Source organism: Cucurbita pepo, chromosome 18, assembly GCF_057944985.1.
Source record: "Cucurbita pepo subsp. pepo isolate OVF chromosome 18, ASM5794498v1, whole genome shotgun sequence".
In the NCBI taxonomy this organism is placed as follows: domain Eukaryota; kingdom Viridiplantae; phylum Streptophyta; class Magnoliopsida; order Cucurbitales; family Cucurbitaceae; genus Cucurbita; species Cucurbita pepo.
This window is the reverse complement of record NC_141815.1, coordinates 11,731,505-11,759,402: the sequence shown is the minus strand read 5'-3', so window position 1 is coordinate 11,759,402 and position 27,898 is coordinate 11,731,505. Positions and strand designations below refer to the sequence as shown.

General features: G+C 36.8%; 5 protein-coding genes across 5 annotated transcripts; 3 read left to right on the top strand and 2 right to left on the bottom strand.

Moving 5' to 3' along the window:
* Window positions 1-34: 34 nt before the first annotated feature.
* LOC111780494 (E3 ubiquitin-protein ligase SIS3) lies at window positions 35-5,259 on the bottom strand. The gene is made up of 12 exons (XM_023660914.2): window positions 4,993-5,259; window positions 4,826-4,864; window positions 4,470-4,536; window positions 4,273-4,346; window positions 3,462-3,600; window positions 3,277-3,369; window positions 3,007-3,072; window positions 2,309-2,428; window positions 1,831-1,944; window positions 881-1,615; window positions 616-759; window positions 35-520 (listed from the first exon to the last, which is right to left on the bottom strand). Exons 1-10 carry the CDS (start codon window positions 5,019-5,021, stop codon window positions 1,403-1,405), a joined length of 954 nt encoding a protein of 317 aa, XP_023516682.2. The 5' UTR covers window positions 5,022-5,259; the 3' UTR covers window positions 35-520; window positions 616-759; window positions 881-1,402.
* Window positions 5,260-8,073: 2,814 nt separating this feature from the next.
* Window positions 8,074-10,239, top strand: LOC111780731 (polygalacturonase 1 beta-like protein 2). Its single transcript, XM_023661217.2, has 2 exons — window positions 8,074-8,230; window positions 8,337-10,239. Exons 1-2 carry the CDS (start codon window positions 8,159-8,161, stop codon window positions 10,143-10,145), a joined length of 1,881 nt encoding a protein of 626 aa, XP_023516985.2. The 5' UTR covers window positions 8,074-8,158; the 3' UTR covers window positions 10,146-10,239.
* A 3,550-nt stretch (window positions 10,240-13,789) lies between these two features.
* LOC111779998 (serine/threonine-protein kinase 52) lies at window positions 13,790-17,654 on the top strand. Its single transcript, XM_023660229.2, has 6 exons — window positions 13,790-14,348; window positions 15,204-15,325; window positions 16,282-16,478; window positions 16,589-16,763; window positions 16,959-17,093; window positions 17,188-17,654. Exons 1-6 carry the CDS (start codon window positions 14,048-14,050, stop codon window positions 17,392-17,394), a joined length of 1,137 nt encoding a protein of 378 aa, XP_023515997.1. The 5' UTR covers window positions 13,790-14,047; the 3' UTR covers window positions 17,395-17,654.
* Window positions 17,655-18,482: 828 nt separating this feature from the next.
* On the bottom strand, window positions 18,483-22,414 carry LOC111779997 (putative cyclic nucleotide-gated ion channel 16). The gene is made up of 6 exons (XM_023660226.2): window positions 21,823-22,414; window positions 21,341-21,553; window positions 20,947-21,260; window positions 20,087-20,198; window positions 19,705-19,941; window positions 18,483-19,489 (listed from the first exon to the last, which is right to left on the bottom strand). Exons 1-6 carry the CDS (start codon window positions 22,249-22,251, stop codon window positions 18,683-18,685), a joined length of 2,112 nt encoding a protein of 703 aa, XP_023515994.2. The 5' UTR covers window positions 22,252-22,414; the 3' UTR covers window positions 18,483-18,682.
* A 1,541-nt stretch (window positions 22,415-23,955) lies between these two features.
* LOC111779999 (spermidine synthase 1) lies at window positions 23,956-26,234 on the top strand. The gene is made up of 9 exons (XM_023660230.2): window positions 23,956-24,292; window positions 24,415-24,491; window positions 24,695-24,817; window positions 24,891-24,995; window positions 25,076-25,148; window positions 25,238-25,309; window positions 25,393-25,588; window positions 25,724-25,853; window positions 25,966-26,234. Exons 1-9 carry the CDS (start codon window positions 24,091-24,093, stop codon window positions 26,038-26,040), a joined length of 1,053 nt encoding a protein of 350 aa, XP_023515998.2. The 5' UTR covers window positions 23,956-24,090; the 3' UTR covers window positions 26,041-26,234.
* The last annotated feature ends 1,664 nt before the right edge of the window (window positions 26,235-27,898 follow it).

Genomic DNA, 27,898 nt, shown 5'->3' with positions numbered 1-27,898 from the left:
AATTAAAATTTAAAAAAAAAAAAAAAGAAAAAAGAAAAAAAAAAACAGATTCTAAAAACAACAATACGGAAATGACGACCAAACCTGGAATTGGATAGACATTCCCCCGTGGGTCTCCATGTAGATGTTGTGGCCAAAATTGGAAGCCATACAAACCAGACCAATCACTTTCTCCGATTAACCTAAATCCTGGACAAGATAAAACCAAAAATATCAGCAGGACAGAAATCTGAATATCTCTAAAATTTTGCATCCCTACTTTATTTAGTCTTCACCTAAATTTAGTATTAAAAGTGGTTCAGTGAGTATCATAGTTTTTGTTACTTATTTAACTATCAAACTTGGTACTTAATTTATTACATGTGATTCAATTACCTACCCGTCGCTTATTAAATAAATAAACAAAATTCAAATCCACTCCTAACAATCGTTCCTCTCTCCAATCGATGTGGGATCTCACAATCCACCCCTTGAAGGTCCAAGGTCCGATGTCCTCGCTGGCTCAACTCCCAATGTTTGGCTTTGATACCATTTGTATAAAAAATTTAAAAAAAAAAAAAAAGGCTAAATGGAATGAAATCTAAAGTTGAAACGGGAAAGATTCAATTCAAATACCATTTTTATAAGGTAGAATGACAAAAATAAAAATGGAAGGATGTCAGTCACCACATTTATTCGTTGAGGCTGCTCCACTTGGTCACTGCTAGACTGCTGGTGGGGAATGGAGTGCGGACATTTTCAGATAAAATATGACCTGACCTGAAGAAACAAGCAAGCAAAGGCAAATTAACACTAAACTATGTAAACTATCAACTCATTTTTTAATACTACCGCCCGCTTTGCTCTCTTCAAGTTAACAATTGGAACAGTTAAAACATACCTGTAAACCTAGAAGATTCTCCAGTGGAATTGCAAGATCTGCTTTGAAGCACATGCCCAGTCTCCCTTCCCAGGCGGCTGAATAGTCAAGAACTGAGATCTAAAATTAATTATGATGAACAAGATACAGGTAAAGATGAACAGAAGAAAAAAATTAAGTTTTGCGAGAATGTAAGTAGATTCCTTGGAAACAAAAAATCAAAAACGTTCGAGCTTTACTATTACACAGATGCCGGGATTTTCAAGTGGTGAGATGTGGACACCAATCGTTTAGCTTTTACAGGAGCAGTTAGAAGCGGTCAAAATAGAAAGGGAGAAAAACACCCCCAACTACCTAGCGTTGTGACGTGGACTGACTCAAAGACATGGGTCTTACGGGAGACCTTTCCGGTATAGTTTGGTCATGGGAAGATCCATTCTCAGCATTCTCAGCAGCTTCCAAAGCACCAGCAGACTCTAAATCACCGTGTGCAACAGTGTTTTCTGTGCGAACAGGCCGAAGCAGACCCTGCAATCTCACCAGTTAACTTTGGCTGGAAGGTTGAGGTCTCATATAACGGTTGGCCGTAACAACACTTGCAGATGGCCTTTCAGTATCAGAATGAAGATTGGACAGAGCACTAAGATCAAGGTTTGGGAAGACCGAGCAGCGACATCTAGGACATTTCACATTTAGTCGAAGCCACTCGTCAATGCATCCTACATGGAAATTATGAGCACAAGGGAGGCCACGAACCTGCACCAATTTATAATGACCGTAACTTCATTTTCAATAATTTACCAACAAAAGGTTCGTGCTTTCATGTATTTATTATAACCATGAATCTAGGTTCCCAGAAAGAGCATGAAATGCAGTAAAATACAAATCATAAAACAAGCGACATTCTTGTACACCCACTAGTTTTTCCGAAATTCTATAAATGAAATGGTAAGACGAGAAAAATCAATTACCTCGTTCCCTACATGGAACTCTTCTAAGCAGATAGGACATTCACTGCAATCTGTTGGAACAGCCTTTAACCTGAATTTGGGAAGTTCCTCAATAAGTGCTTCCACAGCTTCCCTCTGTCCAAGCATCAACAAATAGCTTGACCATCAGAATTAAAAACAAAAAATTTGGTCATAAATACGGACCCACATAATGGTTTACATAGTAGACAGATTTCTTAAAGAATTAGACAAGACCTCTCATGAAAAATTTAAAGGCTGAGAACCTAAGAAACCAAGCCCTCTTTCGGAAGAACTTCCGAATTCACAATGCTCTCATTTCATGTCAATCAACTTCCCTCGAATTTTTAATGAGCTACAGCCACTAAGAGGGAAAATGGTAGCAACAGCACAAAACTACTCTTATGCTACCAGACAACAGGTGTTGGGAAAACCTCACGAATATTGATGACAAATGTCAACTCAGGGCTAATAGACTTACCTGAGCAGGAGTCAAATAAAGTCCAGGATGATATGCAGCAGCATCTTGGCCCATTACTCTTGTTTCTTGTCCTGCGGCTTCAAAAGCCCAATCAGGTACTCGGATCATGTCAACTAAGACCTGTAATAAAAGACTGTTCACTATCAGTTTTGTCACATGGGCAAAATTATAGAGGGAAAAAAATGAAAGACACAAATGTTTATTTGATGCCCGAGAGGCATTTTACTGTTTTCAATTTCACTTACCTGTGGAGTTCATATCTTTTATGCACTGGTCTCTTTTCATTTCATCAATGAAAAGTTTAATTTCTTGTTAAAAAAATATGAGAAAATCAAATTTTCAAATATATATTTTTTTAAGAATAGAACCACAAACTAAAAAGAACCTTAAGGATATATTTATGATTTTGATTGAATCGTAATCCAGTTTAAAATGTCCACTTCAACTTCCTTCATGACCAATTCATCGGGTGTTCGCATTTTGTAAGAATCACCAGGCGAAAAAAATGGTTTTTTTTTTTAATTGAAAGCAAAGAATATATTGTAGAAAGAATTTATAAAAGTAGATATGCATATAATATAGGTGATCTATGGACATCATTGCAAATATCAGGCAGAAAAATTGATAACGTAGAATGAAAATTAATGCACATCCTTTAAGTTCCAAAATCTAAGAAGGCAGGAAGCTTAATTGCTTACCCCATATTCTGATACAGGGATCCCTTGTTGCGCCCGAAACAAGAGTGCTTGTCTACGAGTTAACCACTACATGGAGGTTTCAAAGATAACTACGTGAATTTCATGTATAAATAAAGCAAAATATTTGAGAATTTTCAACATGAACTCGCTAAAAAGTGTAAGTGGCACATAAAAACAACTGTTAGCCAAGCTACAAATTATTGGAGAGTCTAGATGTAATTCATAATGAACTCCAATGATAATCTGCATAGTAAACATAATAGAACCAACCTTTCCCAATGACACGCAAGCAATGCATACGAGTGCACAGTAGCTAAAAAGAAGCCAAATAAGGAATCCCCATTTCTGGCCTTGCTCAAAAAGCTGACAGATTGAAACCAATACCTCCATAAATATTTTTAAAAGTATGAAAATTCAAATGGTAGCGATAGGAGTTGAAATAGAAAATAACATACACATTTATGGGCTTCTCTAAACCATAAAGTACCGATGGCAGTCCAAGCCCAAAGAAATGGATATAGCAGAAGAGCAAGGATTGAAAGGACCACAATTCTTCCACAAAATCGAGCATACCTCTGCTGCCACCCAAAGTCCCTACGATACACAAGTTTAGAAGACAAGAAAATCTCCAATGGCATCTACCAAACCAGAAATATTGCAAAAGAAAAATAGAGCGAGAAAAATGTATTGTCAATTAAAATAGGGGAGGAGAGGCAGGTGTGGATGTATATAACTAAATAATTAATTCATGGGTATAAACATTTGTCAGTTCTAGACCTCTTGGTCAAATGTAATTGACTTTCATAGAAAAACTTACGCAGCATCCCCATTTCTAAATGAAATAAGGTTTATAGTAATTCAACACAAAACCAGAAAGTGAACATTCATGACTTGAAGCTTCATAATTAGCCCCAAGAGAATAAAACAAATTTGGCAAACAGAACATAATTCTTTAAATCAGCAACAGATGTTCTTTTCTTTTCTTTTTCACACTTCGGTCACCATGCTTCTGATGAGGAGTCAAAAGTCCACAATCTTTGCACGTCAGAATCGATGTTTGTTTTGATCTTTGCCCCAATAATTAAAACCGTTAAGATCAAACCATACCATCCATAATGAAGGTATTGGAGAAACATTTTTCTCCTTTAATCTACTTTCTGACAACACAATATCTCTATAAAGCTTTTCACAAATGGAGAATTAATAGAAGAACTGTACGATTTTGCTAGCTCAAATTGACGTAAAACTATAAGTTGGAAGCCTTACAAACCCATTCCAGCAGCAAGTCCATTATCTACAAACATCAGCAGGCGGAAAACAAAGACGGTAGTATAATCAACCTGTACAACAAATAACAATAAAAAATAAACAAACCAACTATCATTGAATTCCAAAAAATTACAAGAGAAAACAACAAATTAATAATAATATCTGATACTTGTTGAAAGTTAAGTACAACATACCAAAATCCATATATGCAAGGGATGTACACAAGTATGGTACCTCTTCCAGTTGATCGAAACAACTACTCTATCGTGCAAAATAGTTAAAGAAAATACAGAAATAAAAAACGTTAAGAGAAAGACATTGCTCTTGGTTTTAAAGCATAGGATATGAGTATGTCTCGTTTCAAACTCTAATACCAAAGAAATATAAAGAGCAAATCCACTCAAGCTTCAAATCATGGCTAAACAATAAGTGGAAAAGCAGACCATAAAAGAAAATGCAGCAGTCATGAGTCATCATTCAACCATTGTAAAAGACTGAAAAGAATCCGATACAAACAAACTCTAAAATTCCCCAAAACACTGAAGGATACACACTAATCGCGAGCATCGACAAGAAAAAACCGTCGTACCTGCAAAAAGATGAAATAAGTCGCAAAAGCCTATCAAGCTAACTACGAAGTACTGCTCCGGCACCATACTATAGATTATGCTAAAACAGAATTTCATTGAATTGAAGAGCAAGTCCTGAAAGACTCACCACTTGAAATCGACCCCTCGAGCAGCCATAGATGAGAGAAATTTTCACTGGAACAAACTGGATGGAGAATCACAAACCGCCATGCGACGGTGCAGAAGCCTGATCGAATCTGATGGCAATGAATCGGAAATAGCCACGAGAACAAGAGCTGGTTCTCGTAGGATCATGGATAGAACAACAGGAGCGAAATTTTGGAGGCAGAAGAAGAGAAATGAGCAATATGAGCAGTAGAGCAAAGCGGTGAGAGACGGATGGAAATGGGAACAGAACGGAAGCGGGAAGCGTACGACTGTTCTTAACGGAATTTGCAAGCCGTGGCGCCGTTTCTTGGCGGCGTCAAAATTCTAGTACGCATTGCAGCTTTGCACACGCGGCATTATTTGAGCTAAAGCCCTTTAGGCATAGTCGGCCCATAAGCCCAACCCACTTTGGTTGAATGGGTCATAACTCATAAGCCCAATAACTCGCTGTACTTTCAGTATATAATATTTTAAATATACGTATTAAGCATAAATATTGTTTTGGCTACTCCTAACGTCCATTAGGTTTAGTCATTCCGCTCGATATTTTCTCTATTAATGCAACGTCGCATCTCAAATTATACTGGTTCCCAATTAATAGGACTCATATGTCTTTATGCATCATAAGTCAAGAAGTGTCATCGGCCATCGCAACTCACTTGATCATGCTATCGAGAACAAGCCTACTTGTCGTTTATAATATCGGGAGGTCTAGAACATCCTTCCATCCGGGTTCTATCAAGACATTGAACCCTCCTGTGTCCATGTCATGTCATTGATAGACTTCGTACTAGATAGCGAGTATATGATCCAACCTCCGACACATGAGTTGAAGTGCAATACAAGCATACTCATGCTACCCAATATTGTTTTTAAAAATCTAATTTCAAAGGAAGTCGTCCCATTATCCCATTATATTTGTCAAACGGGTTATACTTCACTCAACTTCACTCAAAATAAGTATATTTGTCAAAATCAATACTTTCTCACTATTTTGTACTACCCCACAAGTGAACTCTTCCAATCATTTTCACTTTTCCATTACTCTTCCACCTGCCACCGTACTTTTCCTCTACCCTCAACGAGATTGAAACGAACAGAACTTAGCTTTGTGCTTCCTCAAAAGGCCTCATACCAAAGGAGATAGTATTCCTCATTTATAAATTCATGATCTTTCACTAAATTAAACAACGTGGGGACTTACTCTCAATAATCTTAAATAGATGCATCTAGTTTTTAATATAAATATTAAAAAACAAATTAAAATGAAAAACCAAGAGTAAAGGTAAAGAAAGAGGGAGTGCAAGCTTTTTAGAGGCTTTGATTCATTTACTTTCCTTGGCACCCACCAAGAACGAACCATCTCCTCAGTGCTCACCATTTTTTCTTCTTCTTTTCAGCCTTTTCAGCTCTGAACTAAAGTGAGGCCCCAACCTAATTATTCCTCTGCTGTTTGCTTCGCCATGTCGTTTTACCATTTACTTCTTTTATTCCCCTTTTCCCCTTTTTATTATTATTTCTATTTAAACCTTTTAATTAATTCACCCCTCCACGTCATTTCCTGTTTTAAACCTTTTTTTTATTTATTTCTATGTCAGCAAGTTCGTAAACCCATGTAATTTTTTTGTTGGTTGATTCATTTTAGATAACCCAACTCATTTCCATTTATTAAAAAATTAAAATAATAATAATAATCTTTTTGACTTGTAATTAATTCTTTTTTTATTTTTGGTATTTATGCATGGGAGTTTGGGAGTGGCTTTTGTAAAGATACTTTAGTTTTAAACACTTAGTCAAAAGCGCTATTAACTAGACTCTTAAAAAAAAGGCATTTTTTAACAATAATTTTAATTCTTTTTAATATATTTTAAATTAATTTAATATTCTTAACCCTAGAATTTTATTAACAAAATTAATTTTTCATCATTAAAAACATATTTGGGAGTAATTATATAAATAAAAAAACAATAATTTAAATTATTTTAGAGTAATTTACAAATATGGCCTTTTGTCTAAAATGTGCTTTAATTGATATTTTTGGTCACAAAAATGTGTATTTTTAAAGTATCATATCACAAATAAAAGTTCAATAATGTCTGGGCTAAATATAAAGTTTATTAATATGATAACTGACATAGTATTAAATGTAATTATAAAGGTGGATAAAGCTTTTTATTTTAATTATTTTTTTAACCCTCTGTATATGTCGAGACAGTTGAAATAGCTGTAAACAACATTAATTAAACAAATAAATAAGTCTTTAACGAATATAGGGAAGGTAGAAATTAAATTAAATTAAATTATATATTTATAAAGTGGACCATACCACGCCAAGAACCTTAGTTTAATTCTATTTTGTCTTCATTTGCAACGGAATTATCTCTTTTTTCTCCCTTTCTCAGTGAAGACTTTGAATTTCAAATGTATTCGTTGAAAATTGGTCTAAATTAGTTCCCCCAATTATCATTATTATAATTGATGAAAAAACTAAATTACTTAAACAAGGGTTTTGGAATATATGACACTATTTACCTTGGTTAATAAAGGTAAATACTTATATATAAAATTTTAAATTTGAACCATAAATATTTATTTACTGGGAAAATACATAAGTAGTAAAGTAATTAAATCACAATCATTTCATCATAGTTCACATCGGTATTAATTATTACCACGGTAACAATCATATAACAAAAAAATCACTCAATAAATACGAACCCATGTGGGTGAAATTAATATGGAAGTCCCATTAATAATGTATATTATATGTATATAATATTGTTTAAGTTTGTTTGAAATTAATAATCATCATATACATGATTATTTATTTATTAGCTTATAATATTAAGCTTTTTTCTATAAACTCGAAAGCTTTCCACAGTTGGAATTTAAAACCAATAATTTGACATTTAAAAAAGATATATATATTTTTTTAATGAAAAAAAAAAAAAAAAAAAAGGAAAGAAAATAAAATTGGGGTAAAAATTAATATTTGAGAAATTAAGGACCATAAAGAAAATAAAAGGAATTAGAACTGAAATTAGTTGTTTGTTGAAAGGAAGGGGTGTAGGCATTAGTTCAGGTAGGGTTGTGTTTGGATATAAATACGGGTACGCCCTTTCTGTCCGTTTCTCATCTCTGTCTCTATGGACTCGTCAACAATGGTCCATATCGTCTTCTTCCTGCTCCTCTCGCAATTGTCGCTCTCTCTGCTCCATGTAAGAAAAACCATAAACAAACAAACAAACAATTCTCATTTTCATTTCGATTTTTGTTCTTTCTTTCCATTGTTCGAATCCGATCGTCTTGTCGTTTTTGCCACAGGTTTCGTTTGTTTCTGCAGATCAGGCTACATTTAATGCTTCTATCCAGTTCAATCCCTTCACGGCCAAAGCTTCTCTGGTTCGTTACTGGAATACGCATGTTTCCAATCAACTTCCGAAGCCTGATTTTCTGTTCGCCAAAGCCTCGCCGCTCTCCGCTGTGGATGCCGCCGTGTTCGCCAAGCACGCTGCCCTAGGCTCGCTCACTTCCCGATTGGAAACGTTCTGTTATTCGGCTAATTTGTTCTGTTCGTTTGATTCTCAAGAAACTTCCGTTCCGCGCTTTAAGGATGCCGATTTCAAATTGTATGGAAATAAAAATTTCAACAACTATGGCGCGGCTCGAATCGGTGGCGCTGACTCCTTCAAGAACTATTCCGACGGGTTGAACACGGCCGATCACTCGTTCAAGCGTTACGGTGGGAACTCGAGTAATCATAAGGAAGGATTCACGAACTATGCGGAGGATGGTAATGTGGCGAACAATAATTTCATCAGCTACGCCGCTGAATCGAAGGGCGGTTCTGGCGAGTTCGTGAACTACGACAAAGTCGTCAATGTGCCGAATCTCCGATTCACGGCCTACGATTTGGACTCCAGAGCTCACAAGCTCTCGTTTACGAGTTACGGAAACGAGACGAATTCCGGAAGTCAATCGTTCACGAGCTACGGCAAGAACGGCAATGGCGTGCCGCAGGAATTCAGTAGCTACTCTGATGGCTCCAACATTCTTACATCGACATTCACTGGCTACGGCGAGTCAGGGAAGAGCGCGAACGATTCGTTCAAGGCTTACGGTCTCTCCGGCAACAATCCGCACTCAAACTTCAAGAACTACGGCAAGGGCGGAAAAACACAGATCGACACATTCTCGAATTACAGAAACGGAGCGAACGTCGGCGACGATAGTTTTCAGTCGTACGCGAAGAATTCGAACTCCGGGAGAGTGAACTTTGCAAGTTACGGACAATCCTTCAACCACGGTAACGATTCGTTCAAAGAATACGGCAAAGGATCGATCGGCCAAACGACGGTCGGATTCAGAAGCTACAGCGTGGATCGGAACTTCACGACGTATGCACAGAAAGGCGTATCGTTTTCTGAATACAGCGCGACGGGGAGTGGCATTAACGTAAATAGATGGGTGGAACCGGGCAAGTTCTTCAGAGAGTCTGAATTGAAGCAGGGGAATGTCATGTTGATGCCGGACATCAGAGACAAAATGCCACCGAGATCATTCCTTCCGAGGGCCATTTTGGTAAACATACCATTCTCCTCGTCAAAGATCTCCGAGACAAAGCAAATCTTCCACGCGCGAAATGGCTCGACGATGGAGCACGTGATTACCAGCACGCTGGCGGAGTGCGAGCGGGCGCCGAGCATGGGCGAGACAAAGCGGTGCGTGGGGTCGGCAGAGGACATGATAGACTTCGCCACAGCGGTGTTGGGGCGGAACGTGGTGGCGAGGACGACGGCGAGTGTGAATGGATCAACGGAGAAGGTGGAGATCGGAGAAGTGAAAGGAATCAACGGCGGAGAGTTAACGAGATCAGTATCATGCCATCAGAGTTTGTACCCTTACTTACTCTATTACTGCCACTCAGTACCCAAAGTCCGTATCTACGAAGCCGATATCCTGAGGCTGAAAACGAACGAAAAAATCAATCGTGGGGTTGCAATTTGTCATATGGACACGTCATCATGGGGCCCAAAGCACGGCGCATTTGTAGCACTTGGGTCCGGTCCAGGTCAAATAGAAGTCTGCCACTGGATATTCGAGAACGACATGTCGTGGAGCGTCGCCGACTGAAGGAACAAAGAAAACTCTGCCGCCCTTTTTCATTTGTGTTCTTTTTAGTAATATTATTGTTGTTATTATTATGTTTTTTTTTTTTTTTTTTCTTTTCTTTTTAAAAAAATGTTTTTAATTCGGGTGGGTTTGGTCAAAATGGAGTGTTTTGGGTCTGACAAAACCGGAATAGAGAAAGAAAAGGGCAAAAAAGGAAAAAAGAAAAGTGGGGGTGGTGCTGGGAGTGTGTGGGACAGAAAGTGGGCAGAGTGGTGAGTGCAGAAACAGCTTGCGGTGGCAGCTTTGAGTACACCCAAAGTAAAAACCACCCTCGAAATTCTTATCAATTGTTTTCCCTCCCTCACCTTTTTAATTTCCGATAATTTAAAGGACCAAATCAAAATTAAAAAATTTATAGGTTAAAATTGTAATTATTTCGAAACGTAAATTATACTCAAAGCACCATAAAGGCAATTTGGATATCAGCAGAGCATGATAGTTATCCAGCGACCCTTTACGTTGGGCTTTTTGCAGCTCTTCAATAATGAAAGGGACATGCTAAACTTTGATCCAAAGCTTGGAACAATGCAATTAATTTTTTAGAGTATGCGAACCGAAATATAATAAAGACTATAACACTCAAAAATAACAAAAAAAAAAAAAAAAAAAAAAACCTATAGTTTGGTCCTTCCATTTATTTTGTCTCTGAGGAATTAATGAGGAGGTAGGTTTCTGTATATTTCCTAGTATATTATTGAATTAATGAGGTAGGTGTCTGTATGTTTCCTAGTATATCATTGTGTCCCGGGTAGGTTAGAGACGACCATTTAAATATGTAAATATTATGTGGATCATAACGACTCAACCAAACGTACAACAACGGAGAAAATGAACCTAGCTAGATTTTTAAGCCACCTGCAACAACTTTAGGTGATGGAGTAGTCAATGACCTAGCTGGAAGTTCGCTAAGCTTTGCTTCCCTCTCTTCTTTTATTTTTCAATAGTCAGCACTTTTTTTTTTTTTTTTTTTTTTTTTTTTTTTTTTTTTTTTTTTTTTTTTTGCAAGATAACGGTGAATTGTATAATTATATTTTTTTAGAAAATTATAAATTAATAAGTATGAACAATTTTAAAACTTATAATATGTTTTATACTCCGAATTTAAATTTTATTTTTACAATTTTTTTTTTTTTGTCTAATTTAAAATTTTAGTTGTGACAAAGAAGCGTACCCACCTCGGTCTTGCTGTGGCTGGTGGCACAAAGTTAACGGGGTTTTACCCATCTCTTATCGTCTATCTCACTCTCGAAGTAGAAAATATATATATTTTAAATGAAGAATTTACAGCATAGAAAATTTTGGTTCAACCATTGAGCTAGACTTCAAAAAAAAAAAAAAAATAAAAAAAAAAATAATTGTTAAACCCATAATTTATACGTAGATTTTGTTTTAAAGTTGCTTAAATTGAAATAAAACAATTAAAAATATATGGAAGTTTTTTTTAGCAATAGGGCTGATTTGCCTTCTTCATGGGTCAGTTACTGGGCCGATAATGGGCCAAGAGAATGGTTGAGGAGAAGAGGCCCGTAAAGCGTCATAATATATGGGCTTAGGCCCACTTTTGTTTTCCGAATATACAAATATTATAATTTAATGAAATATATATTAAATTAAAGACATTACAGAAAATTTAGAAGTATTTTATTTGGTTGATGGTGAAGAAAAGCTATTTTCCTCCAATATTTAATTTTGAATTTTCAAATCATGACTCATGTTACCAAAACCTTTGTCCTATTTATGGAAATAAATCAATTAGTATTATGATATGACGTCCACTCTTTTAATGCTATATTTGTTACATATATCAATGTCTCCAATTTAATAATTAAATAAATTAAATAACGTCGAGATTACATACCAAAATTAATCCATCATTACCTATTCTTATTCTTTGTTACATTACATTCTAAAATATAAAATTCTATTTTGTCTCCACGTAAAAAAATTATTCAACAAAAGCTTCATTTTTAATTTAGGTCCAATACGAACATAATCTAGTTTTATATAAACTTATGCTTCGCTCTCTTCTCTCTAAAATTGAGTTGCCATCTGTAACGACCTATTACTTTCCCTCAAGGCTTTCTAGCAGATATTGTCCTTTTTGGGCTTTCCCTTGAGGAGAGCAGATATTGTCGTCTTTGGGCTTTCCCTTTTGGGCTTCCACTCAAGGCTTTAAACTCTTTGGGCTTTCCCTTGAGGGGAGCAGATATTGTCCTCTTTGGGCTTCCCCTCAAGGCTTTAAAACGCGTGGAAGGTTTCCACACCCTTATAAAGGGTGGTTTGTTCTCCTCCCCAACCAATGTGCTTTCCCTTTTGCGTGGAAGGTTTCCACACCCTTATAAATTCCACACCCTTATAAAGAACCAATGTGCTTTCCCTTTTGCGTGGAAGGTTTCCACACCCTTATAAACCACACCCTTATAAAGAACCAATGTGCTTTCCCTTTTGCGTGGAAGGTTTCCACACCCTTATAAATTACACACCCTTATAAAGGGTGGATAAAGGGTGGTTTGTTCTCCCCAACCAATGTGCTTTCCCTTTTGGGCATCCCCTCAAGGCTTTAAACTCTTTGGGCTTTCTCTTGACGGGAGCAGATATTGTCCTCTTTGGGCTTTCCCTTAAACTCTTTGGGCTTTCTCCTGACGGGAGGAGATATTGTCCTCTTTGGGCTTTCCCTCAAGGCTTTAAAACGCGTGGAAGGTTTCCACACCCTTATAAAGGGTGGTTTGTTCTCCTCCTCAACCAATGTGGAACATCATAATCCACCCCCCTTCGGGCCCTAGCGAGAAGATTGGCACATCATCCAGTGTCTGGCTCTGATACCATTGGTAACGACCCAGATCCATCGCTAGCAGATATTGTCCTCTTTGGGCTTTCCCTTTCGGGCTTCCCCTCAAGCCTTTAAAACGCGTCTACTAGGGGGAGGTTTTCACACCCTTATAAATGGTGGTTTGTTCTCCTCCCCAACCAATGTGGGACATGATAGAATCAGTTTTGGAAAAACGTCCGTAAAGCAATGTTATAGGCTAGCAAGCAATAGTCAACAACAACGACATTGATAGCGTATAACTCGGGTAAATAAAATTGACAACTAGTTACATCCCGTATAGTAAATTTTAAAACATTTTAGTATTGAGAGATGTATACATAATTTTGGCAAATGATCATACACCCTAAATTCTAATAACTAGCTAACATGAAATTAAGAGAAAAAAAAAAGTTTGGAACGAGCCTACGGTCATAAGTAATATGTCCTAGACAAGTATGCGGCTACTGGCAACACGCCTTAGACAAAGGTTGATAAATGGTTGAATTAAAAATAAAATAATAACCAAATTATTTAACGCAAATAATTAGTTAATTAATTTTGACATAAATAATGTGAGGTTAAGGTTTATCGATAATAAAATAAAACAACTGAAGGATTAAGAAGCTCAATTATCTGACTAAACGGAGTTATCTAACGTAAATACATGTTTAATAAAATTAATTATTTTATTCACAAGTCCTGATCTGTTAATTGGCTGGGAACGGGGAAAAATAAAATAAAATAAAATAAAATAAAAGGAAGGAAAAGAAAAATAATAAATAGAGAAGGAGACCGAAGTGGGTCAGAAGCACACGTTATGAGCAGGCAAATTCATGTGCCCACATGGATGATTGGAGGAGCCATTGCACAATTTGTGGGAACGAAGAACAGCACAGAAACAACAGCGATTCGAGCAAGAAGAAGAGCCACCAAAATTTGAAGATACTCTGAATTTCTGAATTGAATCGATCAGTTTGTTGCCTCCAGCCACCGATTCCTGCTAGTGCTAGCGCTAGCGCTCTGATTTGTTGATAGAAAGAAAAAGAAATCGGAAATGAAGGAGAGCAATGATGGATTTGTGCGGGCGGATCAGATTGATCTGAAGAGTTTGGATGAGCAGCTTGAGAGGCATCTTAGCAGAGCCTTGACCATGGAGAAGAACAAGAAGAAAGATGAAGACGGCAATAGCTTTCTCACTTCTGCAACCATTGCTCGCAGTAGGTCTACTAAAGTCGCCGCTAAGGAGCGGCAAGAGTGGGAGATCGATCCGTCCAAACTGATAATCAAGAGCGTCATTGCTCGTGGTACTTTCGGCACCGTCCACCGCGGCGTTTACGACGGACTAGATGTCGCTGGTCAGTCACCGGTTTCCTACTGCAACCTTGAACTTTTGCCCTATTTTTAATTACTCTCAGAGTTGCTCTTACTATAATTACTTTGTTTCTGAGTTCTTGCTTCGTGAATCCTGATCGAATTTCCCACTCCTGATCTTTCAGAATGCTTACAGACTACAGTTTATGCCTCGGTTTTCTTTTCCTTTTCCTTTTCTATTTTTGTGAATTTCCTTTACCTTGTTTTCAATTATTTCAACACTCTCGTTTTCTTCTCTTAATCGTCTTAGATATTCATCGAAATTATTATTTTTGTCTGCGCTGCTGATTTATTTTGAACACATATGGGTTTGATTCACTGGTAGTTCTTTGAAATCTCATGCCAATTTTGCACCTACCTCATTGGAACCCGTTTAGTGATTGTTTAGACCTCTTTGGGCTTACTTTTTATTTTAGACATGTTGCCACTATCATGGAGTGGTGATTGGCCATTTGAACTCTCTTTTCGATGATCCGTGATGTATACACGAGATTGAGTTGAATTATGGCCTGAATGACTTTGTGTGAATAAAGTTTTGAACTTTCATGTGATTCCAGCTGTTGGATAAAACTTGACCTAGAAAAGCTTCTATAATGAATTGGCTATTTCTGCTAGCCAATACATATTTGTATTTATTTCGGTATTTACATCATTGTCTTCTACATATTCTAATGCGATCATTATCCTTCATTATTTTAAGCTCTGTTCACTTACTCATTCATCACTCACTCATATATTTTTTAGAAATATTATCTTAGTTTGTAGTTCTTTAAGGTTACTGGGTTGCAGTTGGTTGCTACAACCCACTGAAGTTTTCTGTTGACTTTTTAATGCATTAGTCAAGTTGCTGGATTGGGGAGAAGAAGGCCACAGGACAGAAGCTGAAATTGCTTCACTCAGGGCAGCTTTTAAACAGGAAGTTGCTGTTTGGCATAAACTAGAGCATCCCAATGTTACTAAGGTCACTACAGCTTCATTGTCTATTTGCCTACTTGTTGTGATATAGATGTCTTGTTAGATGCTCTAGTTCTAACCCTCAATTTTCTAGACTTATTGATATTCTATCAAATCAATTGAATGCGCTTCTAATAATTGTCTCTCTTTTGAAAGATGCTGACACTATAGAAAGTAAAGGATGGATTAGACCCAGAACAGTTCATAATCCAATAACCAGAAATTGTTCCTTTTCCTCCTCACGCACCCTTCTTTTCTGATTTTTGTGACGAACAATCCAAAAGCTCAGACTGCTCCTCTTGATCTTCTGAGTAGAATTAGAGGGAGATCTTAGATCAACAGTGCTTCGGTGTTCGGATTTGAGCGTTTTACCTTCTTCCGCTCTTCTTCTTCCTTAGAATTAATTTTATTGTAAAAAGTTTGCTTTAACCCCCCCCCCCCCCCCAGCCTTCCGTATGGACCATTGAGAACTCTTTTTGCATGAACTTCAAGGTTCAATTAAATCTCTTCTACTGGTAGCTCAACCGAAAAAGTTCAGTTGTGTTAAAGGATTCCATCTAGAATTCTAAACTCTCTCCACCCTTGTACTTTTTTAGAAGGGGAAAAGAAGTCAACTGAACTAAATTTTATCCTTGCCAGAATAGAACTAGACAAAGCCAAAATGCATGTTGCTCACTTGGAGGGCTTCAATCAGATAAAAAAATGTCTTTGCATCTTTTGATAGTGGAAAAACTAGCGGCTTTATCCAGACTCTTTAACTTATCATCTTTCCTTCTTTTTCCCTTCCCCCTTTTTACCTGTCGTTGTGGAGGGGGAATTTTCAAGTATTTTTATTTTATTGTTCAGAAAGTGATATATCAAACTCGATGTGCTTATTCCATAATTAATGCATTACTTTGTGTTATTTTTTTGTGGCTTTGGTTTCTAGTTTTTGCTTTTTCACGGTTTTCAATTGATTTTCAGTTTATAGGGGCAACAATGGGCTCAGCGGAGTTACAGATCCAAACTGAAAATGGCCTAATAGGCATGCCAAGCAACATATGCTGTGTTGTGGTGGAATATCTTGCCGGAGGTGCCCTTAAATCTTATCTCATAAAGAACAGGAGAAGGAAGCTAGCTTTCAAGGTGGTTGTCCAATTGGCACTTGATCTTGCTAGAGGGTACCCCTGCTCACACGATTCCCTCTGTTCATTAGTCTTAACCTCTTATTTGAGAATAGTATGTACTTGCTTATACTTGGCTCTTAGAAAGTGTTCCATTTATTTTGTAGGTTGAGTTACCTTCATTCACAGAAGATTGTTCACAGAGATGTAAAGACAGAAAACATGCTGTTGGACAAAACACGTACAGTAAAAATTGCTGATTTTGGTGTTGCTAGAGTTGAGGCCTCAAATCCCAACGACATGACTGGGGAGACTGGGACACTCGGTTACATGGCACCTGAGGTACGCAATTTTTCGACTTTTTAGCCAACTTATACGACATTTTCGAGCATTGTCCATAAAATGTTTCCCCTTGTTTCCGTAGCTGTGTTCCTCATTCACTACATGGAAACTAGAAACCTTCAATGCCAAAATGTTGCTATCAAAGACATCAGAAAGATGATTTTGCTAAATTTTTAGGGGTCTATCTGGTTACAGGTTCTCAATGGCAACCCATATAACAGGAAGTGCGACGTGTACAGCTTCGGTATCTGCCTGTGGGAAATTTATTGCTGTGACATGCCATATCCCGACCTTAGTTTCTCCGAAGTGACTTCTGCTGTGGTTCGTCAGGTAGATTCTTACGCCCTTAGTTCTTCATATCTGCAGGACAATGTACTTCGTTATTTTGAACTTATCAAATGTTAATCTCAAAACACTGCTGCAGAATTTGAGGCCAGAGATACCGAGATGTTGCCCGAGCTCCCTAGCGAATGTAATGAAGCGATGCTGGGATGCAACCCCGGACAAGCGGCCTGAAATGGATGAAGTAGTTTCTATGTTGGAAGCCATTGACACGTCCAAGGGTGGAGGTATGATCCCTGTTGATCAAGCTCAGGGTTGTCTATGCTTTCGAAAATATAGAGGACCCTAAAGATTTGTTTGTTTGTTTGTTTGAATTGAATGAGAAAATGTGATAAAATTATTTTGAAGGGAAAAAGCATCATGTGATTGTGGTAATGAGAAATAGAAGTAGGAAAAGAAAAATATATTGAGGTGAGGCCAGTGGTAAAATAGATGATGGTGGTGGGTACATAAACAACCAGGGACTTTGCTGCCTTTCACTTTGCCATTTGATGTTAAGCCTTCTGTAATGACATTAATTGAATGAATTGTAAGATTGAAATACAAAAATCTTATTTCTTCCTCTTAGTTCACCTGAAACTGCTTTCCCTTCCTCTCCATGGATGGTTTCCCGAATTCGAAAAAATTCTTTAAACCATGAAGAATTGTCGTTATCGTTTTCATCCGAGTCGTTATCTTCTTCATTTTCATCTGTGATAGGTTCCTTGGAAAAAGCCTACAAGTTTTGAAAAACAAACCAGCTTCTTCTTTTTTTTTTTTTTCTTTTTTTTTTTTTTTTTTTTTTTTTTTTTTTTTTTGCAAAACTTGGTTTTGGCGATAGAAATATCAGCTTAATGTTTTCATTAACTGTTGAAATGGATTGAAAGTTGTTGAGCCATATTATCCACCATATATTTCTAATTATTGATGTCAAGTTAGTCAAACATCACATCAATTTGAAATAATAAAAGTGATTCAGAACTAATAATTTGTTTATTTCATCATTAAAATATTATTCTTGTTTTGAATTTTACAAATAGTTGTTCAATTTTCTATTGAAACAGCCTTTGAAATTAATTTAATACAGTCCAATCATATTTTGTTTTTGGCCCTATGAGAATATTGCAACTTTAGTAGTATTTTAAAAATAATTTAGCTTAATTAAAAAAAAAAAAAAAAAAAGAAAGAAATGGGTATTTCTTACATCTTTCAAGCCGATCAAAATATTTCTGAGTACATAAATTACTAATTGTCATGTATAAGATCGAGTTATGTTTCTAGAAACTATAACTATGAAATTTAATTAGCTAAATCAATCTAAGCTGATTGAAGTAAATAAGAGAGATGATTATTGAATTTATTTACCACATCATTCACAAAAGAATTTTTACATGATAATTAAAGTATAAGCAAGTCTGAACTTTCATAGCCCAGATTTAGAATTTGAATAAGCTTTTTCTAAGTATACATGAATACATATTATCATTGTTGTGTAATTACACCTAATGATTGCTGAAGATTATGTAGCAAGTAAATAATTGTGTTTTTGTCTAATCTCTTGGTTTTGTGGAATGGAAGTTTTGGTTACTTTGTGAAACTCAACTATGATCTCGGAAAGCAGAGAAATCTGGTTCCTCAGGCTTAAACAGCTTAGGCATTTTCAAGCTGCTGACATCTGAGACGAGTGCCAACGACTTCTGGTGAAGCCCTCTTCTTGTATTTGCTGCAAACTTTGAAGCCAACATTGTTATTCCAAGATGTGGGGATTTCTTTTTGGTGGTATTTTTGGAGCCACTGGTTTCACCACCACCACCACCACCACCACCACCACCACCACCTCCTTCTCCACCTTCCATTTCACTGCCATGGCTGTATTCTTGGTCCATCATTGTTGCGTAATACAGCTCCTCTTGTCTTGCTAACTCCATAGCTAGCTTTCTTTTCACATACCTTCTCCAAGCAGCTTGTATGAAGCAAGATCCCCATGTCCTCCACTGGTGGGAATAGTATCTGAAAGCATGCTGGAGTTTCTTGCTGTGGAGGCGCTTGAACTGGCTGGCTACAAACTTGAGATCTTCGGCTCGAAGTGCGAACGCCTCGACTTCAGTGAGCGACTTCACGGTTCGAGTTGAGGAGGGTAAGCTTATGCTGGGGGATGGGACTAAGGCCCATGTTAGTAGCTCTTCACCGCAGAAGTCACCAGGTCTGAGGGTGATGGAGTTGAAGAATCCTGACCTGCCACCATTGGTGGTGGAGCTCTCTAGTTGGCCTCTGATGATGAAGAGCATTTCATTTACTGGATCTCCCTCTCTGGTTATGAATGTGTCTTTAGTATTCAAGGATTGAACAAGACGCTCGCATATGGCATCCAATAGCTGAGCATCCATTTGTGCAAAAAAAGGAACCTGAGAAGTATAGGGGAGTCCCATGTTCGTTGGAACGAACATGGATTTATAAGTAAGGAATACATCTCCAATGGTACAAGGCATTTTAGGGAAGTCCAAAAGCAAAGTCACACGAGCTTAAGCTCAAAGTGGATAATATCATATCATCGTACAAGTTCGTGATTCATTAAAAGTGAGAACTGAGTAAGAGGACAGATACTTTAAAGAGGACTTACACGGCGAACAAGTGCGAGAGAAAGATGCCTCTGAATTTGACGTCGAAGATCCAAAGGTAAAGAGCGCAAGATCGACTCTTCGTCGACACCTCGAGTTGCAATCCATTTATATTGAACGAATCGACGAACTCGGTCTTGCAAGTGAATGGGTAGCTGTCGATGCCTCATCCATTCCTCTGTGTCTCTTCGTTTTACTCTCCACTCTTCAAGTCTTGCAGATGTGGATTGCAGATAGCCCTTCAAGAACACAAAGAAGGAAGATAGATATACATTGACACCTTTTGATACCACCATGGAATATGGTGTCATTAAAGGATAAAAAGTGGTTCTTCCAGTAAATAAAACCAACCCTCTGTGCAATTTTCGTTTTCAGATATCATACCTGCACTTGACCTATGAGGTGTGAGAACAGAACCAACCCCATTGAGCAAATCAGAATGCTAAATAAAATTTCACCACTAGAAGTGCTGGTCGCTAAATTTTGCCCATATGAACTGCAGAAAAAAGTTCACAAACAGATTGAATACGATATTATCCGAGGTAAGTTTAAGCCTGCAAAGTTCAGCCTATGATTTCACTCGAATACTTTATAGTAATGAAGATTTGATCCACTTTTGGGCATGGGCATGTTTTGTTGAGGATTGCTAGGAGAAGAGTCTCACCTCGATTAATTAAGGGGTTGATCGTAGGTTTATAAGTAAGGAATACATCTCTATTGGTATGAGTCATTTTAGAGAAACAAAAAACAAAGCCACGAAGGCTTATGCTTAAAGTGGACAATATCATGTCATTGTGGAGGTTCGTGATTCGTAACATGGTATCAGAGTCATGCCCTTTAACTTAGCCATGTCAATAGAATCCTCAAATGTCGAACAAAGATTGTACTTTGTTTGAGGGCTCTAGAGAAAAGGAGTCGAGTCTCACTTAAGGAGAGGTTGTTCGAGGGCTCCATAGGCCTTATGGGAGGCTTTATGGTGTACTTTGTTCGAGAGGAGGATCGTTGGGAGAGGAGTCCCACATCAACTAATTAATGGGTTGATCATGGGTTTATAAGTAAGGAATACATCTCCATTGGTACGAGGCCTTTTAGGAAAATCAAAAGTAAATTTATGAGAGCATAAGTGGACAATATCATGCCATTGTGGAGGTTAATGATTCTTTGACATGTTTCGCATCCATCGTTAAACATCAAAATAATTGAATCCTTAGAGTGGAACATCTGAGAGACCAACAAAAGCGTACCTCAAACTCTTAAGACCAAACCAAAGGCAGTAGAAGTACTTCTCGATGAAGTTTGTTGAAGCAACTTCGGCAGTGAACGCATCAGCAAACATCCCAAACTGAAAATTCTTGTCGTCATTTAGGGCATCACATTTTGTAAGAACATGAGTAATTCTTAGCCACGCTTTTCGTTCTGGCTCATTCAAACTATCACAGTCCAGAAAAAAAGGCTTACAAGAAGGAGAATGCGTGGTATTCATCTCCTTCCTACATTCTATCTTCCAGCACTCATCCTGCCGCTGAATGGATGCCACATACCACGCAGCTCCTATAATCTGCACTCACAAATCGCACAGAACTAAGCAGTAGTAAGAACTAGAAAGGAGAACAAATTGAAGAGAAGCAAAGCAAGTACATGGCTAGCCAGCAAATAGAGAAGCAGATTGTAAGCTGCACCGGCCCACGCAGTTTTGGCTATTGATCCGGTGGTCTTATTAATTCGTCGGTTCAGAGGAAATATAACAAACAGTCTGGGGGCATATTGAATTAGCACAATCAAAGCAAGAGTGTGGTTGGCATGGGTCGCTGTTGGATTTTTTAACGCTGGAAGCACGAACCAAATCACAATCTGCCATAGCAAACAGCATATTTAGTTTCATTCTCAGCCTCGAATCAGGAAATTCGGAGATCAGCTACGAGTTTCACCAAGATTCAAGCTAAACAGCTGCAAATTCATTAACAACAATTTTGATTTTCGGAAGCCATAGACATGATCGATACAGAGTTTCATTTTCCCCAAATTACAAGATCTCGGAAGACAACACAGAAGAAGAACGTAAAATTAGGTACACGCTAAACCGAAACCCTAATCGACGAATTAAAGAAGACTGGATTCACCTGAGGCAGGGGAAGCGTAGCGGCAAGATCGATGACAAAATCCTTCTTGAGGTAGCGCATAGCAATTGCCGTAGGGTCCTTAACGAGATCTCCACGGCCAAAAACCCTAGAATTTGGCGCAACGAAGGCGGTGCGAAACTTCATAAGCATATGAAACATGGAGAACAAATCGACGATGGTGCGGAAGAAAGTGACGACGATGCCAAGTCCGAGGTTGAATTGCATACAACCAGGAGCGCCGATGAATGGAAGATAAAAGTAGAGAGGATCGACGAAGAGTGCGATCAAGCAAGTAACGAGGAAGATGCGGTGCCATCGGAAGACAAAATCGGAATCTGGTTCAAGAATATGATCCCACCAAGGCACTTTCCGGTACAGAGAAAAGGATTTTTGAAGGTCGCCCAAACGAGAATACGCAATGTTATGCATTTTTCCATTGCAAAGACGAAAAATATGATCACAGACAGAGACATGAAGGTCTTTTGGAAGATGAACAGAGAACTGCGGAGAGCCAGAGGGAGTTTTGCTCACGATTTTTAGCCTTCCCCCTCTATCTTTACACTTCCCTTTTCCCAAAATGGCCGTTTTTTGCTTTTATGGATATTACCATGCGCGCCAAAATTTAACTACTTTACCCAACTTTTAAATTTAGATTTATTCTTTTATTTTATTTTATTTTATTTTATTTTATTTTATAGATACCATATAACCTAAAATTATACATACAACTTGTACTACCGTGCATAAAAAAGTAATTAATTTTATATTATTAGAGCATCTTTAGGAGAGCTTCGTTCCCCTCTCTAACCAATGTGTGATCTTACCATCTGTCTCTTGGAGTCTATCATCCTCACTGTCACACCACGAGTGTCTGTTTGGCTCTAACACTGTTTGTAACGGCTCAAGTCCATCGTCAGTAGATATTTGTCAGTTCGTTCCCCCTCTTTAATCAATATGTGATCTCACAATCTGCCTCTTTGGAGCCTATCATCTTCACTGTCACACCACCGGTGTCTTTGACTCTAACACTATTTGTAACGGCTCAAGTCCATCGCTAATAGATATTTGTCAGATCGTTCCCCCTCTCTAATCAATGTGTGATCTCACAATCTGCCTCTTTGGAGCCTATCATCCTCACTGTCACACCAACAGTGTCTGACTCTAACACTATTTGTAACAGCTCAAGTCCATCTCTAGTAGATATTTGTCAGTTTCATCCCCTTACGTATCACTGTCAATCTCCCGGTTTTAAAATGTATCTACTAGAGAGAGGTTTCCACACTCTTATAAGAAATGTTTTGCTCCCCTCTCCTACCAACGTAGGATCTCACCGAACTTTATATATATATATACATAAAATTGAAGAGTAATGATTAAAAATGATAAGAGTTTTGAAGATATATATACACACATATACAAAGAGCATTTGGGTTAGTGATCTCCCCATTTTGGATGTGATAACAAATCTATCCACTTCAAATAAAAAAAAAGCATACATTTCAAAAGAATTCATCATCACACGTGTTGATAATGTACAATAAAGTGTATTTTTGTATCAACTTTGTCAAATACCCTCTCAAACGTCCATTGATTTCCAACAACAATCCAACAAAAAGAATTAACCTCACCCAATCCCAACAAATCTTAGTGGGCATAACAAGGCATGCTCCGATTATCATCGATACGATTCTTGTCGAGATAATCCAAAAAGTGCTCGTGCAATTTCATAAGGTTTAACTTGAGTTTGAATCGAGCATGTTCGACGATTATGCTCCCGTGTTCTTCAATAACAAGCTTTTTTTTTCTAATATAATAATACATGGATCAAAAACATCCATCATCATGTTTCATTCCAAATTCAAAGCTAGAAAGTTAAAAGAGTTGATTAGGCCGACAGAGTGTTGGATCCGCATAATCCTTTAGGTTTGGTTCGGCGAACAACACCCGACATAAAAAATACATAAAATTGTAATCATAAACACATGGAAGAATTAAATTTTTTTTTTTTTAAATCTCAGCCATTTATTGCAATGATTAAGAGAGGAAAATAATAATACAACCATATATATATATATATATATATATATATATATATTGATTTCTATTATGAAAACATGGGGAAGATTTGGTAAAGGCCCACTTTTTTGGCACCAAATTTCATTCTATATAAACCCTAAAACCCAATCCCAAAGCCTAAATTTTTAAGACAGAGTTTGAAGAAAACTAGGAAAAAAAAAAAAAAACAAAAAAAAGCAGCTTTTTTGTTCAATGGCGATGGAAGCAAATGGGGTTGTTTCTTTTGCAGATAAACTGTTGTTTAAGCAGCAAAAGGAGGAAGCTTTCAACAATGGCGGCTCTCATCTTCATCTTGCAGTTGCAGAAAAGGTTGAAGATGACTCCATTAATGGTGTACCTCTCAACCATCCCAGCATTCCTGGTTGGTTCTCTGAGCACTGTCCTCAATGGCCAGGTTAGTGTTAAAAGGATATTTAGTACTAAATTATAGCTTACTATATATATCATATTTTATTATAAGTCAAATATCTAGATAACTTTTTAACAAATATTATCGATGGGTTTGTTTATTGACAGGACAGGCACACTTCTTAAAGGTGGACAAGGTTTTGTTTCAAGGCAAATCTGATTACCAATCCATGTTGGTTTTTCAGGTACTTTGCTAAACCCGAGAACCTCTTAACGCATGTCTAATTACCAAAATACCCTTTTCAATAAAAGTAGGACTGGCTGAGTTATGTTTAGATTAAGAGCGATTGATAATTAATGTGAGAATAGTGAATTAAAAGTTAGGGGAAAAGGTAAAGAAAGTAATAATTAATTAGGGTCATGCTTAATGGTAATTAATTAAATGCAGTCAGCAGCATATGGAAAGGTGTTTGTGTTGGATGGAGCACTCCAACTCACTGAGAAAGATGAATGTGCTTACCAAGAAATGATTACCCATCTTCCTCTTTGTTCTATTCCAAACCCCAAAAAGGTAATTTCCTTTACCCTATTTTATTTTATTTTCTTTTATTTTTAATAAATAAATAAATATTAAACTTGATCAGGTTTTGGTGATTGGGGGAGGAGATGGTGGCATCCTAAGAGAAATTTCTAGGCATTCTTCCATTGACCAAATTGATATTTGTGAAATCGACACCATGCTCATTGACGTTAGAAATTTGTATCTGTTCATATGTTTAACATTTTGGATCGATCGATAATTTTAATCGAATAACGGCTGTTTGTACAGGTGTACAAGAAATTTTTTCCAGAAATTGCAGTTGGGTATAAAGATTCTCGAGTGAATGTTCATATAATAGATGGTTTGATTCAATTATTTTTACTCTTTAATATTTTTTCTTTATTATTATTGGGACGGAAAAAAGCTAACCATTGTATTTTTGTTTCGAAGGAATTGCATTTTTGAATTGTGTTGCACCAGGAACCTACGATGCAATCATAGTGGACGCGTTCGATCCAATAAGTACAATAATATCTCTCTTATATTTATCAATATTATTTTCGTAAAAATTGGAGGGTAAAAGTGTAAATATTTTGGTTCGTTAGAGCCCGATGACGAAGTCGTGAGAAGTAGGTTGTTTGAGATGGTGGGAAGAGCACTAAGGGCAGGAGGAGTGCTTTGTATTCAAGCAGAAAGCCTTTGGTTTCATTGTCTTGACATTCAAAAGTTGATCTCAAAATGCCACCAAGTCTTCAAAGGCTCAGTTCAATATGCTTGGACCATTGTTCCTGCTTATCCCAGGCATCAAAAGCTACTCCCTTTTCCATTCAAATCATTTGTTCTAATCTATTATTCGGGTTAACCTTTCGAAAAAACAAGAAAATCTTATGAATGTTGCGTCGTTTTGTTTTGTTTTGTTTTGTTTTGTTTTGTTAGTGGGGTAATCGGTTTCTTGCTCTGTTCGACTCAAGGACCTAAAGTTGACTTCAAAAACCCGATCAATCCCATCGACTCAAACGGGAATTTTGGAGTTGCTACCAAACCCCTGAAGTTTTACAACTCAGAGGCAAGCTTCCTCTTTGATCTTTCTATTACTTTCAGTGTGAGAATACCAGGTGAAAAATTGAACCATCGACTTTTTTTTTTTTTTTTTTTTTTTTTTTTTTTTTCTTTCTCAGGTTCACTCAGCTGCATTTTGCTTGCCATCATTTGCAAAAAAAGGGAACGGGTTGGATCCAAATTTAAATGTTTGAATTTGCCACTCCCTTTGGATCATCAACTTTGCTATTTAGTCCTTCATCTTTTTTACTTTGTGAGAGATTTCCCATTATTTTTCTTAATTACTACTTTTGTTTGGTATTGATATTGGGATTGGCTTGCAAGTTCCCTTAATAATCCTTTACTTGTAATTTACATCAACTTTTCCACCGGTCTGTCGGGTCATTCTAATAAACATCTCACAACAGACATGACAACTTTTCTTCAATAGACATGTTTTAAAATTGTGAGCTGACGGAAATGCATAACGGATCAAAGCAAACAATATCTACTATAGATAGACTTAGACGGTTACATAAAACAAGAAAATAAGTAAAGAATAATAATAATAAAGCGAATAATTATCCCCCAACATGAAAGGGACATTATAATTAGAAGGTTGACAAAAATGTAATAATTAAAATTTAAAATCAATAAATCATTATCCCTAAAGACATTTTTTAAACCCTGATAATTATATAATAAAATCATTATCCTCCGACTAATCGGCAATTGGGTTGGTGGGTTCGAGGCCGGCCCAACCTTCTTGGCCCAGTTCTCCTACAAATATGGGCCGGATCAAGCCCATTTACCCGGCTAAGATGAGTTGGTTTGTGTAGTGGATAAAATTAAAAGGCAAAATATAATATTAATAAATACAAAATGGTTTTGATAGGAAGTCGACAATAATTGCACGTAAAGAATTTAAAAAACCGCTCTTTTTTATATGTCACAATCACCAACCACTATATATACTTGGAATTCTCTTTATTCCATTTCATAAAACGCCACCCATCTCTAAACTTTACTAAATACATAAATTTCCTCAATTTTTTTTATTTTCAATTATATTCGAATATGCTTTTTTATTTTTTTTAATTAGGTGAAGAAAATAAATATTATTTATTTATTTATTTATTTATGTCATCAAAGATATATATTAATTAATTATTATTTTTTTTTTTTTAAAGAAAGCCCAAAAGAAAAGATCTAAAAGTGACAATATTTGCTAGCAATGGACTTCGACTGTTACAAATGGTATCAGAGTCAAGAGGCGATGTGCCAGTAAGAAGGTTGAGCCCTGAAGGGAATGAACACGAGGCGATATACTAACAAGGACGTTGGACTCCATAAGAGGTGGACAGAGTCAGGAAGAAAGTGAATTGAAGTGTTTTAAAAACCTTGAGGAAAAGCTCAACCTAAATGGAAAAGCTCAAAAAAATATAATAGAGAATTTAATTAAAATAGAAAAATAAAAATTTAAAATTTAAAGGATAAATTAATAAAAAAAAAAAAAAAAGGAGAAATAGAAAGGCCACGTCATGGGAAGAAAGGATAAGAGAGGAACATTCGATTGTCCCATCAAATCAAAAAGGAGTGGGCCCCACTTTCTTGCTTTTAACGGATAAGGACCGAAGACCTAATTTCTCTCCAAATTCCATTTTCTAATAAAAGCATTGATTCTCCGTAATCCTATTTAGTCAAATTTAAATTAAATTCAAAACGGCATTACTGTTTCCTCCACGCGCTTTCGCTTCTCAAATCTTGTCACGCGCCACAACGTTCCCGGATAACACGGGCTCCACGTTTCACGTGCTTTATTGCCTTTCAATTAATTTATTAATTATATTTCCAATTTATTTCTTTTCCTAATTAATTTACAGATATTAATTGGGGTCGCCTTGCATCACATCATACACGCATTTTCCTCTCCTTCTTTCTTTTTTTTTCCCAATAAATAAATCATCTGATTTTTTTTCAATAAACATTTTTTTTACTCCTTAAATTCAGAAATTTAAAAAATATTAATTTTAGATTATAACATACGATTATGCATAAAATTATTTCAAAGTA

Coding starts and splice junctions, on each gene's coding strand:
- LOC111780494 (XM_023660914.2), bottom strand. CDS start 5,021: ATGGCTGCTCGAGGGGTCGATTTCAAGTG. Junction 3,370..3,461: donor TTAGAGAAGCCCATAAATGT/GTATGTTATTTT, acceptor TCAATCTGTCAG/CTTTTTGAGCAAGGCCAGAA. Junction 1,616..1,830: donor AGTTCCATGTAGGGAACGAG/GTAATTGATTTT, acceptor AAATTGGTGCAG/GTTCGTGGCCTCCCTTGTGC.
- LOC111780731 (XM_023661217.2), top strand. CDS start 8,159: ATGGACTCGTCAACAATGGTCCATATCGTCTTCTTCCTGCTCCTCTCG. Junction 8,231..8,336: donor TGTCGCTCTCTCTGCTCCAT/GTAAGAAAAACC, acceptor TTTTTGCCACAG/GTTTCGTTTGTTTCTGCAGA.
- LOC111779998 (XM_023660229.2), top strand. CDS start 14,048: ATGAAGGAGAGCAATGATGGATTTGTGCGGGCGGATCAGATTGATCTG. Junction 15,326..16,281: donor AGCATCCCAATGTTACTAAG/GTCACTACAGCT, acceptor ATTGATTTTCAG/TTTATAGGGGCAACAATGGG. Junction 16,479..16,588: donor GCACTTGATCTTGCTAGAGG/GTACCCCTGCTC, acceptor TTTATTTTGTAG/GTTGAGTTACCTTCATTCAC.
- LOC111779997 (XM_023660226.2), bottom strand. CDS start 22,251: ATGCATAACATTGCGTATTCTCGTTTGGGCGACCTTCAAAAATCCTTT. Junction 20,199..20,946: donor TTTGGTCTTAAGAGTTTGAG/GTACGCTTTTGT, acceptor TTTTTTCTGCAG/TTCATATGGGCAAAATTTAG. Junction 19,490..19,704: donor CTCTCGCACTTGTTCGCCGT/GTAAGTCCTCTT, acceptor TATACTTCTCAG/GTTCCTTTTTTTGCACAAAT.
- LOC111779999 (XM_023660230.2), top strand. CDS start 24,091: ATGGCGATGGAAGCAAATGGGGTTGTTTCTTTTGCAGATAAACTGTTG. Junction 25,310..25,392: donor GGACGCGTTCGATCCAATAA/GTACAATAATAT, acceptor TTGGTTCGTTAG/AGCCCGATGACGAAGTCGTG. Junction 25,854..25,965: donor TGAAGTTTTACAACTCAGAG/GCAAGCTTCCTC, acceptor TTTCTTTCTCAG/GTTCACTCAGCTGCATTTTG.